At 52.8% G+C, this 18,409-nt stretch overlaps 1 protein-coding gene across 1 annotated transcript; it reads right to left on the bottom strand.

Annotated features, from left to right (window-relative positions):
* Positions 1–9,689: 9,689 nt before the first annotated feature.
* MUL1 (mitochondrial E3 ubiquitin protein ligase 1) lies at positions 9,690–18,138 on the bottom strand. The gene is made up of 4 exons (XM_046026994.1): positions 17,856–18,138; positions 13,645–13,732; positions 13,122–13,242; positions 9,690–11,700 (listed from the first exon to the last, which is right to left on the bottom strand). The coding sequence occupies exons 1-4, from the start codon at positions 17,973–17,975 to the stop codon at positions 10,971–10,973; spliced, it is 1,059 nt and encodes a 352-aa protein (XP_045882950.1). The 5' UTR covers positions 17,976–18,138; the 3' UTR covers positions 9,690–10,970.
* Positions 18,139–18,409: the final 271 nt, after the last annotated feature.

The raw sequence follows: 18,409 nt of genomic DNA, 5'->3' as shown, positions 1-18,409 counted from the left end.
ACCCTACTCATCCAGTTCCCTCCTTGCTGCAGAGTTATGAAGCAATTTACACAATGAGCATCCAGCACATTCCCTGCTATACAGAGGTGAGCACAGCAGCACAGGGAGGGCCGAGGAACCCTGCACACACAGCAAGCGAGAGTAAGAAGATAAGCCGGCTTTTAAACCCCATCTGTTTTTAGGTTTTCCTTGTCCTGTTCCAAATAGGGTTAAAGGTGGCTGCATTGCACCCTCCCAGCTCAGTACACACCCCCTTCCTGAAGCACACCCACACACACACCCCAGGCACTCAGCACTTGACAGTTAGAAAAGCATTTCCATGACTGTTACACCCTCGGAGCCTTCCCTTAGCCTTTAGAAGCTGCAGGACTAGGACGGTCAGGCCCGTTTTACAGATAAGGTACCTGAAGGTTGACTGGTGTCTCCAAGTTCACAAGACCTTTTTGCAAGAGCAAGTGTGAATCAGCGTGGCATTTGTCCACGCCTCTATGCCTCCCAGCTGTCTCAGTTACAAATGCCGCACCCATTCTCCCTTCTGTCCAGCCTCCAGTGGGGCATCCCTTTATCTCCAGGGCACTAGACCTGGATGCAGACACAGCCTGGGGATTCCTGTGTTCTCCTCCAAAGCTGAGGGGCTGGCTCCGAGCCAGATGCCCAGGGCTGTGTTGAGGACGCCTGGGCCAGATGGAGGAGTGGACCAAGCAAGACAGGAGAGGAAGCTGCACTCTTTGCTACCCATCAAGGAAGACTGGCAATACACGGTCTAGTGCAGTAGCCGGCGAGGGGGGTGCAAACTTCCCTGGGGCCACCACATTCAAATCCCTAACCTGGCATTTCCTAACTTAATGATTATTTCACCTCATGGTGCCCCAGTTTTCTCATCTGTCGAATGGGGCTAATAATTATTCCTATTTGGTCAGGTTTGTTCGGGAAAGGAGATCATATACGCATCATATGCCTGGTACACAGTAAGTCCTGGATGCACTTCTCATCCTCAGCTATTGACTCTCTTTGTGGCCTTGAATAAGCTGGTGCTCTCCACTAGGCCTCTGACTCTACATCACAAAATAGAAAACAAAGCCTCTGCCTTTGGCTCAGGTCATGATAGCCCCACATCAGGCTCTCTGCTCGGCAGGGAGCCTGCTTCTTCCTCTCTCTCTGCCTGCCTCTCTGCCTACTTGTGATCTCTGTCTTTCAAATAAATAAATAAAATCTTTTAAAAAAATTAAAACAAAAAAAAACACCAAAAAATCGCATCTTTTTTTCAACTGCAAAATCAGCCAGTTCTCCCAAATCTCAAGGAGACAAAACCTCCTTGAGGCCAAAGTGGGGGGCATCCCCCTCAAATTTCATCTGAAATCTCCTTCAAGGGACTCTAGGACTCTGTAGAATTGGGGGCCACAGGACTGGACTACGTCCATGGCCCCTGGGGCACCGACATTCCCGGGTTGAAGTGATAGATCTTGGCAGGTCCCTGCTGTGCACTGAGCCCTACACCAGTGTTTGGGGGGCGGGGGGGGGAGGGATAAAGGGAAAGCCAGCCCCAGCAGCACCAGCACAAACCTGGCACACAGTGGTTCTCTTTCTTTCCTTCCCTTCTCTCCTATCCAGACGGGGAAACCAGGGCACAAGCGGCAGCAGCAGAGAGCGATGGCAGAACCCAGAGAAGAATGAGACCGTGGGGAACCTCAGTCTCAGGGATGCCGCCACAGAGGGGAGTGTGGGGAGTGTGGAGACTTGCCAGGGCTGGCTCCGACCCTAGCCTTCCATCAGGATGCTGTGCGAGGTCAGTGGCCAGCTGGTCACCTCAGAGAGGCTAAGAGGCCTCCCAGCAGGGCATCATCGCTCTGAGTCAAGTCTCGATGCCAACCCACGTCACCCCTACCCTTCTCAGCTCAGGGACTGGAACCCGGGTGCAGCCAGGCAGGGCCTCTGCTGCCCACCTCCTCACTCAGGCACATATGCCCGGGCACACGCCATGAGAGAGAGGCGTGTTAACGCGTGGACGTGGCTTAGGCCTTGAATCGAAGAACAGTAAGAGAGGAACTCATGCATCTCTCACTCCTTCAGCAAATGTGTGATCAGGACTTGGGCGGCAGCACTGTCCTTCCCCCAGGACAGCTCAAGGGCTCTTCCCTTCTCCCTTCATCTGTCTAATCACCAAGCCCCTTTCTTCAGAAATCATCTCACAAGAAACCCCGGTAAATAAAATAATAGATAAAGGGCAAGCTGCTGGGGAGCTAGGGGTTCAAGACTCACCCTTTGGCTCCCCCAGCCCCCCCCCGAAAGGGTCTCCAAAGAATGCCCAGAGCTCGAGACAGCTCCGTGGGAAACCACCCAGAGTTCAGCTAGTCCAGCCTCCTCCGGTACAGATGGGGAAACTGTGGCCCCGATGCCAGGACTTGCTGGAATGGAGGGCTCCCCTCCATTAGCGTTGCACCACTCAGCCCACCCAGAACTGCACGGGGGCGGGAGTTGCAGCACCCACCATTAGTCAGAAAAAAGGGCTTTTCTCAACAAGGACGTTTGCTGTGTTTCAGATAAAATAAATAAAAGTATCGGAAGAGGTAATTTTTTTAATTTTAAAAATTTTTAAGTTTTTATTGTGCCCACAGCCCACAAAGTAAGAGTCCCACAGGTTCTTCAGGAAAACCTAAAGAACGGTGGGTGAGGACAGCTGGGAGGGGTTTAGGAGCCAAATGTCACCAGAACATGAAAAGGGGATAACCGGTATTATGTCCTGACCCTGCTCTCCGCCCCCCTCCTTCCGCATCCTCACATGTGGAGGGATGGGGGGTCCTGGTACTCTAAGAGAGCAGCTCTGCCTACAACCCTCAAACCAGACCGAGCAGCTGGGGTGCCGGGGCTCTGTGTCACCCTGGGAAATGATAGCCCCTCTCGGGCTGGGAAAAAAGAGGGCAGCCGACAGGCCTGGCGCCATGGTGGTCTCCAGCATCCTCAGGATCCTAGGGGCAGACAGGGATGGGTATAGCTTTAGCCCTATGGACACATGGGGAGGCTCAGGAGCCTGGGAACTGGGGTCTGACTCAGAAACCAGGGCTCTGGTATTTTACCTATGTGTCTGCCTTCATCTGTCCAGAGCTCCCAAGAGGCCCAAAGTCTGCTGACAAAAGGGTACCTGGCCCCACTAGAGCAATGAGCTGAGCTAAAGGGGACAAAGAAGGCGCTGACTCCAGCAAGTTCAGAAAGGGCCACCACCACCTCCTGACCCCAAACTCCTACTGCCCAGTCTAAGGCACTACTAAGAGCTTACCAGGCTCCTGATCATGCTCACCATTACCTTGGGAGTGACTCTCATCTGTCTTAGACCATCTGTAAGGGTCTGCAGCCAGGAAAGGAGTGGCAAGCCCAAAGTTGCAACAGCCCAGGAGAGGCAGCAGGTCTGACACAAGGCTGAGCTCCCAACTGTTGGGCGACACTGCCTCCCTGAGGACACCAGGGCATCACCAAACCAGGGACAAGCCTCTTCCGGTCTCTGCACCTCAGTGTACCCACAGATATGGAGAGGCTCTAGCTTAAAGAGTCTAACCCTCTTGCAGGCCAAGAACTTGGAAATCTGATCAAAGAGAAAGGATTCTCTTTCCCAGAAGCAGAAAATTGTGTACCCAGTTCCCAGGGGATCTCTGAACCTCCATGGCCCCTTAAAGTTAAAGAACGCAGGACTAGATCCCACAAATTGCCATTCCCCAACAGTCTCCTGTGACAACAGAAGGAGACGGCGTCAGGACCAAGATCCCAGGTCTCCCAGCACAGATCTGTCTACTGGACCTGCTGAAGAGCAAGTAAAAGAGAGTAAATCAGAAGACCCGGCCTCGCCCAGCTGCACCCCTTCCTAAACCCCTTCCTACACCCCTCCCTACACCACACGCATGGGCGTGGATGCTGTTGCTTCCCTCTCTGAGCCAGAATTCCTCACAGCTCTGAAAGGGAGATAACTACATCAGCCTCAAAGGGAGATTGTACGGATCAGATGAGGTGCTGTGGGGTCACTGCAGGGGACAGTCCCATGCTGTGAATCCCACCACCTAAGCCCTCCAGGGGTGGACAGAAGGGCCCTTGCTCCCCAGGAGTGGAAATCCCGATGTAACAGGAAGGGGAGAAGAGTGAGAAGCAGCCACTGCATGGTCGCAGAACCCTCCACATCCTACCCTGCCTGAGCAGGGGACGGGGAAAAAGGAAATTCTGTCTGCGAGGGCAGGTGCAGGCACAGGTGAGAAAGATGAGAGGGGAGAGAGCCACACAGAAGAGAAGCAGAGAGAAGCAGAGAGCCTAAGAAAGCCTCAGGGAAGAGGACAGATCCACATGCAGAGGAAGAAACTCTTACCCACAATGGGAGGCAAGAGGCAAACAGGGCAGATAAGAGGTAGGACTGCCAAGTAAAGTAATTGACAAGAGGCAGCCAGAGCAGGGGACAGAGGAGTTGGGCACTTGGATGAGGGGGCAAAAAGGCAAAGGCAGGACAGAAGAGACCGAGAGCAAGGACAGCAGGCCGGGCTAAGAGACACTTCTTTCTTTCTCCTGCGGAGAAAACACTTCTTGGGGGAGAATCAGAATCTATGCCATACCATTTTTTAAGCATCCTTTGCCAGTGTGAAGTCATTTGGGTATTTTAAGAACATGTGATGCATTATGCATATCTCGTTTTTGTTGAAAGAAATCATGGTTAGTATATTTAAAGATGTGAATGCCTGGAAAATTATCGGGGGAGAAATGGCGGATTTTTCCCCCCAGAATTTTCTGGGCTTCTTGAAACTTTCACGTCTCCACCCAGCTTCCTGGTGAGCTGGGCAGAGAAAGGAAGGAACCAGAGAGAAAAATCCCTGCTTCTCCCCTTTCCGGGCTGTGCCCCGCTAGACCTGGGATCAGCAGTTCGGGACCCTCGCACGCCTGTTTTCTGCCCATCACGGGAGAGAAAATTTGCAAAGACCTTTGGAAGCACAGCCGCGGTGGTTCGGGAGGCCTCCAGCCGGCCTCAACCGTGGGGGCACAGCGCCACCTGGAGGTCATGGCAGGGACTGCAACAGTAGGAGAGATCCCATGCAGCGAGTCCTGCTGTGGGAAAGGGTAGGAAGAAATAAAGACTATGGACCAACTTATTGCAAGAGTCTATGAAGCTCCACCCTATGAAGAACCTTAAATACTAGGAAAGATGATGAGGGACTGGGAGACCTTCAGTTGGGGCAATATGGACTTTAATATTAACACAACTTCTTTTGTCCCTCCCTCCCCTCCCCCAGCCTAGAGAACATTCAGGTTACAGATACAAGGTGCCAGGCAAACGTGGTGCCTAATAAATGCTTGTTGAGTTCAGTTATGGCCCCCAGAGTCGTGGCTCAATCCCGGAGGGATCTGAATTTGAGGAACGTCGTGGAAGGGAATCGCTCTGGCAAGGACAGAGGGCAAAGGGCAAGAGAGGAGGACCCCGGCCCAGGCAAGGCTGGGGTCACTGCCTCAGCCTCGTGCAGCCCGCTCTTGAGGAAGCGAAATGCCAGGTCCCTTGGCTGGCATCTGGAAAACAGTAAGGCAGCTGCAGGGGAAGTGACTAATGAGCACTCCAGGGAGCAATTCAGGACATCATACATTGAAACTTATCTCATTCAAAATTGATAAGTTAACACTATCTAATTAGAAAATGTGCTCTCTCCCGGCTTTAGGGGAATGTGGTCCTGAAGCTATGGTGGGCAGCTAGCCTGAAGAGGGCCCAGCTCTCCTCTGCCAGACCTGCAACCCCAAAGAGGGCCCCCAAATTCCCCCTCATTGCTCCCTCACCCACTCTTAGACATGCAAAGTGGCAGAGCTGGTTGAAGGTTTGGAGGGCTTCGATTCAACTCGCTCCGTTTGTAGACAGAACTGCGGCCCAGAGAGGTCGAATCACTCCATTAAGATCACAACGCGACACAGCTGACCTGAAAGCAGGCCAGCCTTTGGGCTGCCAGTCCAGACTATTTGCCACCACACAATGACATCATTCCAACTTCCCTATGTGGCGTCCTCAACGCTCTGGTCAGCTCGCTGGACGTGATGTTCCTCTCGTGCGGTTTATCGTCATTGGCTCAAAGCCCTAGAGAAGAGGCCCTTCCCTCACTTCATACAACCAGGTCATGGCTCTCATCTCTGGTCCAGTTAACCGACTCCCACAGGCAGCCTTTCAGGACCGCTTACCGCGTGTCTGGTACACTTGCTACTCAACACGCACGCATTCCATGGACATTCACTGCTTAGGCCTGGAGTCAGACTGTGTGGGCTTAAATCTTGACTCTCTTATGAGCTTGGCAAGATACCTGACATCTCTGGGCCTTGGTTTCCTTCTCTTTATTTATTTTTTTAAAGATTTTATCCATTTATTTGGGAGAGAGCAAGAGAGAACACGAGTGGGGCAGAGGCGAAGGGAGAGAAGCAGACTCCCCGCTAAACAGGGAGTCCACTGGGACTTGATCTCAGGACCTGGGGATCAGGACCTAATCTGAAGGCAGACACGTGACCGACAGAGCACCCCCCCCCTCCACTGGGGACCCCGTTTCCTTCTCTTTAAAGGAAGACTAATGCAAACACGTAACTTAGGATACGGATTAAATGACAGGGATCATGGTGAGCACTCGGTGAGTACCCAGCAAAAAACAAGCCCTGATGTTAGCTCTAACTAGTGTATAGGGACGACCCAAGAGAAAACAAGAGGCAGGTCCTTCCCAAGGTTAGGTGCAGGAATGAGAAGATTGTATTATGGAACCTCAGGGGAGGGGCTCTAACCCCGCGGAGGCATCTAGGAATGGAGGGGACACCACCTAAAGCTGAGTTTGAAAGGTTAAGTAGACATGAGCGACGTGAAGGGCCAGGATGCCGCAGCCAGGACTCGGTACGGCCTGTCTCGGGAGCCTCACTGACTGCGTGGCCAGAGCCACACGCGTGGGATAGAGGGATGCGTAGAGACGTGGACAGGTGGCCCGGGCTGGATTACGCCGACCTGCAGATGCCACGGAAGAGTCAGGGCCTGGGGCTGGAGATCACAGGGAGCCTGGGGAAGAGCTTCCAACAGAGGATGGACACGGTCAGGTTGGTGTTTTCCTAGGTCATTCTAGGCTCTGTGGGGTCCGTCTTCTCTGCCTGGCTCCCCTTTTGCAACACGGAACTGCCCTTGGTGGGTTGATTTTGAATGGGAATCTGCTCTAAGCTGGTCAGTTTCAGAGGCCCACCCCAGCTCCTATATTCTGTGAACCCCAAAAATGCCCAACCCCTGAACGCCATCACACCACCCCCCTAAGTTTTACTGCCTTTCAAACAATGCCGGTGTATAGAGACAACTCGGAGCCCTCTGAGGGCAGAGACTGTCCTACTCATTTTGCCTCTCCAGGCAGATTGCTAAATATCGATTTAGCAAATGTTTGTTAGATGAATAAATGCCCATCAATGAGCTTGAACATGACCAGCTCTTGCTCTGAGCATTCCAGAGGCCCTGTGGGATCATCGGCCTCAGACCCAACATGCAGTTGGGATTTTCATGGCCTGGAACCGGGCTTGTAAAGGGTTCCAGACCGGCCAAGTTTGTCTTGTTGTTTGCTTTTTAAATGTTTCCCATATTGTTGCTTCTTTAATTTTCTATCATAATTCTGAATGCGTTAGGATTCCAAAGACCTGCCTTCTGGCTTCTGTTCCATCAGGATAAGGTGGGGAAGAGCAAAGCCTCTCCCTGGGATATGTAAAACCAGGGGGTGACTGGTGATTGTTGAGTGCTGACTGGCCAGGAAAACGCCGGGTCTGCCACACTCAAGGGTTTGTTGGGCAACTTCTCCTTCCCTCTCAGGTTAAAGTGATAAAGACAGAATGTGAAGGCATTCCAGTCAGACCTTAGTAGCCTCAGACATACTACATAACCTGCAAAACGGGGTGATAGTCTCCCCCTCTTGCTCGCCCCAAGTCTTAGGAAGCCCGCCTGTGAGGAACATGACACGGGCTGGCTCAAGATGGTATGGGGCTGGAGGCAAACACAAGAGCCCTTCTGAGCCTCGCTTGTGAAGCAGGGATAACCATGTCCACTCTATGGACCCCACCCACCCACCGCATTAATGCACACAAGTGCCTCACAGACATTCGAGATGCCAGGAGCAGATGTTCAAGAGGACTCCTGAAGGTGTCTGTCGAGGATTGAAGTGACGGAGCAGAGGGTTGCCTCAGTGGAAGGTGGGAACTGCCACAGGGCCAGGGGGCTGGGAGACAGAGTCAGCCCCTCCTGGGCTAGGACTGAGCAGGGACCTCAAATGCAGAACCCGGGTACACGCGTGTCAATGTTCCCCACCAGCTGTCACTTCCTAAGGCGGGGAGCATGTGCCACGGCTCCGTGTCCCTGGCTGGGCTTGCAGGAACAGTCGAGGCAGATTTGGTCTGCCCAGATCTGAGTGGGGCTGGGGTAGAGCTGGTGGCCTTCCCTGTTCCATCGCTCCCGCTCGGCTTACGAAATCCGTGCTGAGGGCTGAACTCTGGATAGACCGCCACCTACGCCGGCCACAGGCGGTTCTTTCAACCTCTACTGAAAGCCAGACTGGGGCGCCTGGTGGCTCAGGTCGTCATCTTCTTGGGGTCCTGGGATAGAGCTCCGACTCAGGTTCCACCTCAGTGGGAAGTCTACTTGAAGATTCGCCCCCTCTGCTCTCCCCCCCAACTTACGCTCAGAGAAATAAAAATCTTTAAAAAAAATAATAAAAATAAATTGGGGCGCCTGGGTGGCTCAGTGGGTTAAGCCTCTGCCTTCAGCTCAGGTCATGATCCCAGGGTCCTGGGATCAAGCCCCGCATAGGGCTCTCTGCTCAGCAGGGAGTCTGCTTCCCCCTCTCTCTCTGCCTGCCTCTCTGACCACTTGCGATCTGTCAAATAAATAAATAAAATCTTTAAAAATAAATAAAATTTAAAAATTAAAGCTGGACCTTCTGACAAAGTCAAGGCTGAAGGACAAGGAAAAAGGGGCAGGTACTTTCACGGCACTGGGTCACCCCCTCACCTGCCCAGCCCCCAGGCTCTTCCCACATCCCCAGACAGGACTCGGTGCTGGCAAGCAGCTTCTCACCTCTGCCCGTTCCTCCACAGTCCGCCCCTCCATGAACTCAGGAGTCAGTGTCCTGCGTAGTTCCTATGGACCCTGAGGAACTTAGCCACCACCAGCGAGCAGGAGGGTCAGCGGCTTGCAAACAGCCTGGAGCGCAAACTCGGGCCCCCCACCTACTGGCAGTGTGCCCCCAGCCCCACAAACTTCCCCTCGGGGGCGATTTCCTCATCTGTGAGATGCAGACACCATGAGAGCCTACAGGTTTCTGGAGGATTAGCTGACCTTGAAATGAAAGCTCAGAAGAATGCACAGTGTAAAATTCTAAATGCTCGTTTCCCCCCTGCTGTCCCCCAGCACCCCATCCCAGTGCCACTGTCTCCCTGCCCTTCTGTTCAGGACTTCTCAGCGAGGCCAGGGATACCGACCAGCTGCTCTCCAGGATGTCTGCCGCCAGGCCTCTGCCTCATCAAGCTGCACACCCCCTATAAGAGCCCCAAAGCACCTCTCTGCCGAGGAAGACACACACAGCGGCTATGAGGTCTCTAGATCATTCCAGCGCGGTAGGATTCAATCCCATCTTGGGCAAGCCTCACCCAAACCACGGAACTTTCGTTGACAAATCAACAGGCTAACACTTGGTATTAACGTGTTTATTTTGTGCCGTCCACACTGGACCCTGCATATAAGGGGTATCCGCCCCCAAGAGCACCCCACCTCCCCCAGAGGAGGGTAGGGGATAAATATTCGAAGCCAGGGAAGGGAGAGAAGAGCTGTGCACAAGACCTCTGACTAGTCGGAGGTGAGGGGGGTTCCGCCACTTCTTTCCACAAAAACGAGGAGGGCAGGAGAAGGCGTGAACAGCAACCCAGGAAGGGACAATGGGATTCTGCCACGGGATGTTCACTTCTCGATGTGAGGAGGCAGGACCCTGGAGAAGGCTCTGTGCTTGGGGTGCTGGCTGGCTCACTCCTTTGCCTTGGTGACAGCCTGGGAGGGAGGCTGGCAGTGCGAGGCTGGGGGAGCAGTGGCCCTACTGCTTCCTGCAGGACGTGAGGCCTTCCAGGCTCATCTCAGGCAGGGAAAGCCGGAGCCAGCGTTCAACCCCCTCGAGCCCTGGGAACTCCCAGTCAGGGCCGGCGGTGTGCATGGTGCGCTCCGTGTGCTGGGACGGCCCTCCCTTTAGGTCACGGAAACGCGAGGAGGGTGGTTGCCAAGCTGCCATCTTCACCACTGGGGACGACGTGACGGTCCGACTGTCCCTTCAAGTGGCCGCTCTTCAGCCGGCTGATCAGAGCCCCATCTTTTAGGTAGAAGGCAAGCAGTAGGCTTCACTCCCTTCTGTCCTGACACACACGCGCACGCATTTAAGAGGTAAGGAGGTGAGGGGAAAGGGACGCAGGTGATATGTCCAGCCTGGCCTTTCTCCTGGGGTATAAGCAAAACAAAGAAAGACTTGACAGTCTCCTCAAAGGCAACTCTTCAGAGGCAGCCCGCTGAGGCGTACACCAGACCCAGCGCCCGGCTTGCCTCCCTGCTGGCTGAGTCACTCAAGGTTCCAGACCACAGCAACTCCCCAGGAAGGATCAGAAGAGCTAGAGATCGCAGGCTTGGGCCCTCAGACCACACACACACACTCTCCACAGGTGCCAGGAAGGAATGCAAGGCCACCACATCCACCCCGGCGGGGGGTGAGGCTCAGCCAGCTCAGGGAGGGTCCCCTCTCACGGCAACAGCAAAGCAGCATCCCAGTGTCCGAAGCATGGGACCGGGATGCCCCACCCCCTCACCGAGTCCCCTCCCCCAGGAGTAGCTGGGCTGACTGCGGCCCCCATCACTGCGCACCTAAAGGCCTCACGACAAAAATTCCTGAAAAGGGGTGTCCCCCCTCAAGTCCCCCCGCAGGGCCCTCGCACGGTTAGCTGTTGTACAGGGGGATCACACGGGCGATCTCCTGCCTGCAGATGGGGCACCGCTTGGGCTCCGGCAAGGCGCGGTAGCATTCGGCGCAGGAACACACGTGCCCGCACTCCAGAAACACACACGACTTGAAGCTGTTCAGACACACAACACAGGCGCTCTTCAGACTCTCCCTGTCCTCGGGCTTGGCGCGGCTCAGCAGCTGTGCCTCGTGCTCCCGGAACTCCTGCTCCAGCTGCCTGAGCCGCCGCCTCTCCTGGCGCTGCAGGTAGTGCTTGCGGAGGATAAAGAAGAGGGCGGCGCAGGTGGCGAAGCCGAAGACCAGCGTCAGGACCTTCCAGAGCCGGACGCGGGCCTCCTGGCCCTGCAGCAGGCTGTCGAAGTCCTGGCTGCTGAGGAAGTATGGCAGGCCCTGCTTGGGGGGCTGCAGGCGCACGGAGCTACTGTCCAGCACCAGCTCGCCCACCCCCGTGAGCGTGGCGCCCACCTTGAGCATCTCCTCGGTCTCCTGGATGCCCTTGGGCCGCTCGCCGCTGATGTAGTGGCCGATGACATCAGTGAAGGACTGGACGGAGGGGTGGAACTTCTCGTACACGGTCTCCAGGCCCAGATCCTGGGAGTCCAGCGGCTTCAGCACTCGCACGGCCATGGCCACGCCATCCTCGTGGGGGACCAGGTCGAAGGGCACTGTGTTGGTCCTCTGGTGAATGATCTTTGAGTAGTCGTTCCTGAAACAACGAGAGAACCCCAGATAGAAGAGACGACGGCAAACGCGCCGTGCCCAGGCAGAGGGGATGGCCTAAATGCCAGGACAGGGTAGTGTCCGCACTAACCAGAAGAATATGCACAAATCTCTGCTATCCTAGTGCCTCAGGACGGGGAAGCTCCATTTTTGAGGTTCTCAGGCCGATCAGTGGGCACTAAGCACTGTCCTAGATCACCTCCTCCATTTACCACTCCTTGCCACTTTCAAATAAATATCCAATTCCTTAGAAAGTCAAAAACAGAACTACTGTACGATCTGGCAATCCCACTTCTCGGGGTATGCAACCCAGTGAAGTGAAATCAGGGTCTCAGAGAGGTATCTGCGCTCCGGTGTTGACCGCAGCGCTATTCACAAGAGCCAAGACGTGGAGACAACCTAGACGCCCACCAGCAGATGAGTGGAGCGAGAAATGTGAGACACGCAGAGCGGGACATTATTCAGCCATAAAGAGGAGGGAAATTCTGCCATATGTGACAGTGACAACAGGGATGAGCCTGGGGGACATTATGCTAAGAGAACTACGCCACCGCACAGAAAGTCAAATACTTACATGAAGGACCTAAAATAGTCACACTCAGGGGGCACCCGGGTGACTGAGTCGGTTAAGCGTCTGACTCTTGATTCTGGCTCAGGTCATGATCTCAGGGTCATGAGATAGAGCCCCACGTCATGCTCCGTGCCGAGCGTGGACCCTGCTTAAGATTCTCTCTCCCTCCCCCTCTGCCCATCCCCCATCTCACGCGAACACGCACACATACTCTCCCTCTCTCTCAAAAAAATAAAAATAAAATAAAGTAGTCATTCATGGAGACAGCAGAATGGTGGCTGCCAGGGGCTGGCAAAGAAGAAAATGGGAGCTGCTGTTCCGTGGGTACAAAGCGTCAGTTATATAAGATAAATATATTCTAGAGAGGTGCTGTACAACTTTGCATCGGCAGCTAACAGGACTGTATGCTCCAGTGCTGGTAAAAATAAATCTTGGGGTGCTTGGGTCTCAGTCAGTTAAGCATCTGCCTTTGGCTCATGTCATAATCCTGGGGTCCTGGGATCGAGTCCAGCGTCAGGCTCCCTGCTCAGTGGGAAGTCTGCTTCTCCCTCTCTCTCTGCCCTTCTACACCCCACCTTCCCTCAAATAAATAAAATCTTTAAAAAAAAGTGGGGGGCTGGTCTCATGTTAAGTGTTCTTACCACAATAAAAAAATACAAAACAAAACCCACTAGGATTGGCTGGAAAAACCGTTCTCCCGCAAGAATACTGTCAGCATGAAGGAACTGGTCTAGGCCTTGTCTCAGGGGAACCAGAAGACATGGAAACAGTACCCAGGACACCCGCGTTTGAGCCGGCCAACTGGGAAGCCTGGCCAGGGGAGAAAGGCTATGTACCAAAGGTGGGTCGTCCGGTTCCACACCATCTTGTGTTCCTGCAGCGTCAGCCGCTGAATCACGCCCTTGCAATTTTCCACGAACTGGCTGTTGAGCGTTTCTTTAACAGATCGAACAGCCCCTAAACAGAAACAGATTATTTTACTGCTGAAGAACTGTTCTGCCTTTTTCTTTCAAGGTGATTTAAATATTGTTTGTAGTTTGAGTTCCATTGATCAAAATGAGGAAAATGACATCACTTGTAAGTTCTGTTCTGCAGGCACTTTACGGGGATCCATCATTTCAGCTCTCCAACCCCCCTGAAAGGTTGGAATTCTTGTTCAGATGGGGTAAGAGAGGTTCAGAAAGGCTGGGTAATTGCACCAGGATCACACAGCGATAACACAGGTCTTCCTGACCCCAAGGTCCAGGCTCTGGACCACTGCCCCATACAAAAGGGCCTTAATATCAGCCAAGAAGATTTTTAATCAAACTTGGAGAAGAGGAAATATTTTTATATTTTTAATTTTGCCAATAAACATACCTTCAATAACAGCGTAAGGCACACATTTTCCTGGCGCTTCCGAGAGAATGTTCTTTAAGTCTTCACCCAAGTGGATTCTTTTAGCTCCCTAAATGGAAACAACACATTCAACCAGCTGCTGAAAACTCCATGTTCTACCACACTGACAGGCCCAACACGAAAAAAGCCTATTTACTTTTTTCACGTAATGAAAAGAGAACAAGGAAATCAGGCAGGAAGGAGAGGATGGAGAGTCACATTCCCAAGCTGTGCCCCAGAAGTTTCTCCACATAACCAGCATCTGCTGCCCTCCAAACGGGGGTGCCGGTGACATTCTCTCCCCAGTTAACGGAAACACACCCTCCTCTTCATTTTAACTTTTTCTTAGTGAAAATATGAAAGGGACTTATTGGTTTTCATGCCACAGACAGAACAAAATTCCATCTCTTCTTGACGGTGACACAGAGCCATGCATCTAGAGGGCTGCTGTGGGAAGCAGCCGCGCTAGTGCCTCGGACATGGCAGGGGCTCAGGCAATGGTGGGCCACCCGCTCTGATTCACTTTCCAACCTGCTGTGCACGGGGACCGAGCCAGCCTGGCACTGCTGTATCGAAAATAAAGAGATTAATAAAACCAATGACCGGCTCCTGAGCATCCATGTGGGCTGGGCACGGGGGATTCAGGGATGAATCAAGGACACTTCCTGCTTGCAGGGAACTGCCATCGACAAACTGGAAGGATGGGGAAAAAAATCTGAAGGTTGGGGCGCCTGGGTGGCTTAAAGCCTCTGCCTTCGGCTCAGGTCATGATCCCAGGGTCCTGGGATCGAGCCCCGCATCAGGCTCTCTGCTCAGCAGGGAGCCTGCTTCCTCCTCTCTCTCTGCCTGCCACTCTGCCTACTTGTGATCTCTGTCTGTCAAATAAATAAATAAAATCTTTAAAAAAAAAAATCTGAAGGTTGCCAGCTAAGTAAGCCCTTGAGGCGTGAAGAGGGATGGGTACTCTAAGGTCACTGAGGTCGCTCGAACTTGAAGCTAGAGCTGCACAGTGAATGACAGGAGATGGGTCAAACCAAACTTATGAACCACCTAAGTGTGAACATAGTACAATAACCACCCAGCAACTAACACTTACAGTCTACTGACTCCGTTGTTCTGTGTCCCTCCCCCAGACCATTACACTGGAGGACAGCTGGGACCTCACTTGCCTAGTTCACTGCTGTCCCCCTAGGGCTGAGAACAGTGCCTGACCCACCGCAGGCACTCAGTATGTAGTTCATGAATGAGTTAGTGAATGAATCATCACTTAGACTACAACTGGCCCTTGGACAACGCAGGGGTGAGGGGCACTGACCCGCCACGCTGTCGAAAATCTGCATTCTGCATATAAATCTGGCTCCCAAACTTCACTACTCAGAGCTTACTGTTGACCAGAAGCCTTACTGATAACCTAAGCAGACAATCAACCCATATTCTGTAGGTTATATGTATTATAGGCTGTGTTCCTATAATAAAGCAAGCTAGAGAAAAGACTTTTTAAAAATCAGGAGGGGCGCCTGGGTGGCTCAGTCAGTTAAGCATCTAGCATCTGCCTTTGGCTCAGATCACGATCCCAGGGTTGCAGGATGGAGCCCCACCTAGGGCTCCCTGCTCTGCGGGAAGCCTGCTTCTCCGGCTCCCATGCCCCCTCCTTGTGTTCCCTCTCTCGCTGTGTCACTCTCCCTCAAAAAAATAAATAAAATCCTTTTAAAAAAAATCATGAGAGAAAACACATTCACAGTACTGTATTTCCTGAAAAAAAATCTGCATGTAAATGGACCTGCACATTTCAAATCCATCTTGTGCAAAGGTCAAGTGTATATACCAGGCACTACGCTAAACACTTTAAAAGCATAAATGCATGTAATGCTCCTACCGTCCCTATACAGAAGACATCATCCCCAATTATAGATCAGGACCCAGAGGCTCAGACAGGTGAAGTGCTTTGCTCCAAGTTACACAGCCACAGTATCCACCACAGGAGAGCTAGTTAGAATTTTTTTTTTTTTTTTAAGATTTTATTTATTTACTTGACAGACAGAGATCGCAAGTAGGCAGAGAGGCAGGCAGAGAGAGAGGAGGAAGCAGGCTCCCCGCGGAGCAGAGAGCCCGATGTGGAGCTCGATCCCAGGACCCTGGGATCATGACCTGAGCCGAAGGCAGAGGCTTTAACCCACTGAGCCACCCAGGTGCCCTAGTTAGAATTTTTTTAAAGGGGAGAGAGAATACGATCAGAAAGACCCAGGGTTGAATCAAGTTTCAGGGCATCTACCGTGACTTTGAACAACCTGAATCTGTTTCCAAAGTTGTAGAAAACGGAGAGAAACTGTCCCTGATTTTTATGCGTATTAAATGATAGGAGGGCACCCAGGTGGTTCAGCCAGCGAAGTGTCTGCCTTCAGTTCAGGTCAGGATCTCAGGGTCCTGGGATGGCACCCCACGTACTCCCTGCTCAGCAGGGAGTCTGCTTCTTCCTCTCCCCACTGCTCATGCTCTCTTTCGCTCTCTCTCTCAAATAAATAAAATCCTTTAAAAAATTAATAAAAAATAAATGATACATAAGGTGTGAAGAACCTAGCCCAGGGACTGGCACGTGTAGGCAACCAATAAATAGGCATTCCCATCACTCTGAGAGCTACACAAGGATAAGACTCAAACCTACTCTGGAAGTTTGATCTGATCAAGAAAATAGAATCTAAAATTTTAGGAATTCCAACTCTTTCCAGGAAAAGGCTATTTCATCCTCATTTGGAAACTAACTGGCAAAACTTCTAAGGTCACCAAAACTGGATCCTGGAGAGTTCACTGCTTCAAAGGTCCCACATTCGGCCAGCCTGATTTCAAACTTTTAGAGTAAGAAAGTGAAGTATCAGTTACACCTCTAGCCAATGATTTCAGCAGTAACTTGTTTATAATCAGACAAACAACTGGGCAGCTGGAATTCACTAGAAGGCCACTTGCACCACAAATCCAACTGTCTGGTAACTTGCTTCATTTCAGATGGATTACCAAACTCTCTTCCTCCGCAGGGATTTCACACACTGGTTTCTAAGCCCTTCCTGAAAACATATGATAAACAACTAAGGTTTAGGAATCCTTCTTCAAATAAATGTCAAGTGAAGAAGCCCTAACTGTGGTACTGTGACATTGTGGTATTTCAGCCAAAAGGAATCCGCAAACATTTACTAAGCATCTACCACTGAGTTAGAACCTAGAAGGGGGCGGGAGGAGGATAAATAAGACCGTCTCTGACCTAAAGAGGTCCATCTCTCATGGGCCAGTCAGACATTCACAATAAAGCAGTGTGGTCAATCGGGAGGAAAAAAAAGAAAGGGAAAAAAGCCTACACTTGGAATCAGAAGACCTAAGCTCAAGTCCCAACCAGAGGAGCTGTAAGACCTTTGCTCTGAGTCTCCACTTCCTGAATTGCAATCTGGAGATGGTTGTCGTTTTCCCTACCCCAAAAAAATTATTGTGAAGAAAAAAATAACAAGATGAGAATGTGCAAAGCTGTCGAGGGCAGCCTAAGAAAGCAAGCGTTATTTTTAAATTAACTAAAATATTAAAGAGGAAGAGTCTGTAGAAGCAAGGAAGTGAGTGGTTACGTAAATGGGCAAAGTCTAGAGTTCCTGCGCTGGCTGCTCCCTCCACGTGAACTGCGCTTCCCCTAGACACCTGCCCGGTCTCCCTCACTTCCTCCTGGGCCTCTGTTAAATGTCACCTTCTTTGAAATGGCAAACCTCCCTTTCTCCAGCGCTGCATTTCCCCTCTTCCCCGCCAGGGTCTGTAGTATTTTTCTCCCCGTCTGTCATACCATCTGAGCTACTCTCTGTCTCGCTGTACGGGAATGGAATCTCCATGAGGGCAAGGACTTTTGTCTCTTCTACCCATGCCAGAGCCCCAGTGCCTGGAGCCGCACAGGCCGCCCCTAAGTATTTGTCGAATAAAGTAATGAAGTCGAGATTCTGAGGAACCGGGACGGCTGCGGAGTAGAGGGGCAGTGCAGCGGTTATCACGAGACCCGAATTCTGATCCTAGCTCCTCCCGTGCCTGGCGGGGCGACATCTCTCAAGGGCCCACTTCCTCTTTAGGGCCGTTTCGGACGCTGGAGCGGCGCGAGGCGAACGGCGAGCTCACACTACTCCCGGGGGCAGGGATGAGCCGGCTGAGGCCAGGCTGGCTCCAGCACTGACCTTGAGCTCTTGGGCGACCTGGGCCTTCTGCCGGTACACGGAGTACAGGACGGCGGTGACGACAGAGCTGGTGCCCAAGAGGAGGAACTGGCCCAGTGAGGGCCGCCCTCCGCTCTCCATGGCTGCGCGGAGTCCCGCGTGCCGGCGGCGACGCCGAGATCAGGCCGCGCGTCCCCCGCGCTCCGCCGCCCCCCTCGCTCGGCCGCCCTCTGCCCCCCGCCCCGGAGCGCGCCCCCAAGCCACCACTTCCGGAAACCCGCTCCGGGTCCCGTCGGGCCGGAAGAGGGCGGGGCCGAGCCGACCGGAAGACGGCGTTGCCGGGGTGATCGCCTGCCTGCCGGAGCCTCCGCTGGGGCGGGGTCTCCCTCGCCGAGGGGAGGGGCCAGGTGGTTGTGCGCTCTCCGCTCAGCGGGAAGCCTGCTTCGCTCTCTCTCTCAGCCTGCCTCTCTATCTACTTGTGATCTCTCTCTGTCAAATAAATAAATAAAATCTTTAAAGATTTTTTTCGCTGCCAAGCAGAGAGCCCGATGTGGGACTCGCTCCCAGGACCCTGA

Source organism: Meles meles, chromosome 1 (genome assembly GCF_922984935.1).
Source record: "Meles meles chromosome 1, mMelMel3.1 paternal haplotype, whole genome shotgun sequence".
NCBI lineage: Eukaryota > Metazoa > Chordata > Mammalia > Carnivora > Mustelidae > Meles > Meles meles.
The sequence above is the reverse complement of the archived record's forward strand: the minus strand, read 5'-3'. Positions and strand labels throughout refer to the sequence as shown.

Excerpts from the sequence above, each read along its gene's own strand:
- MUL1 (XM_046026994.1), bottom strand. The coding sequence starts at position 17,975 with ATGGAGAGCGGAGGGCGGCCCTCACTGGGCCAGTTCCTCCTCTTGGGC. Across the intron at positions 13,243-13,644 it reads GCCTTACGCTGTTATTGAAG|GGGCTGTTCGATCTGTTAAA; the intron begins GTATGTTTATTG and ends GTTTCTGTTTAG. Across the intron at positions 11,701-13,121 it reads AACCGGACGACCCACCTTTG|GAACGACTACTCAAAGATCA; the intron begins GTACATAGCCTT and ends TCGTTGTTTCAG.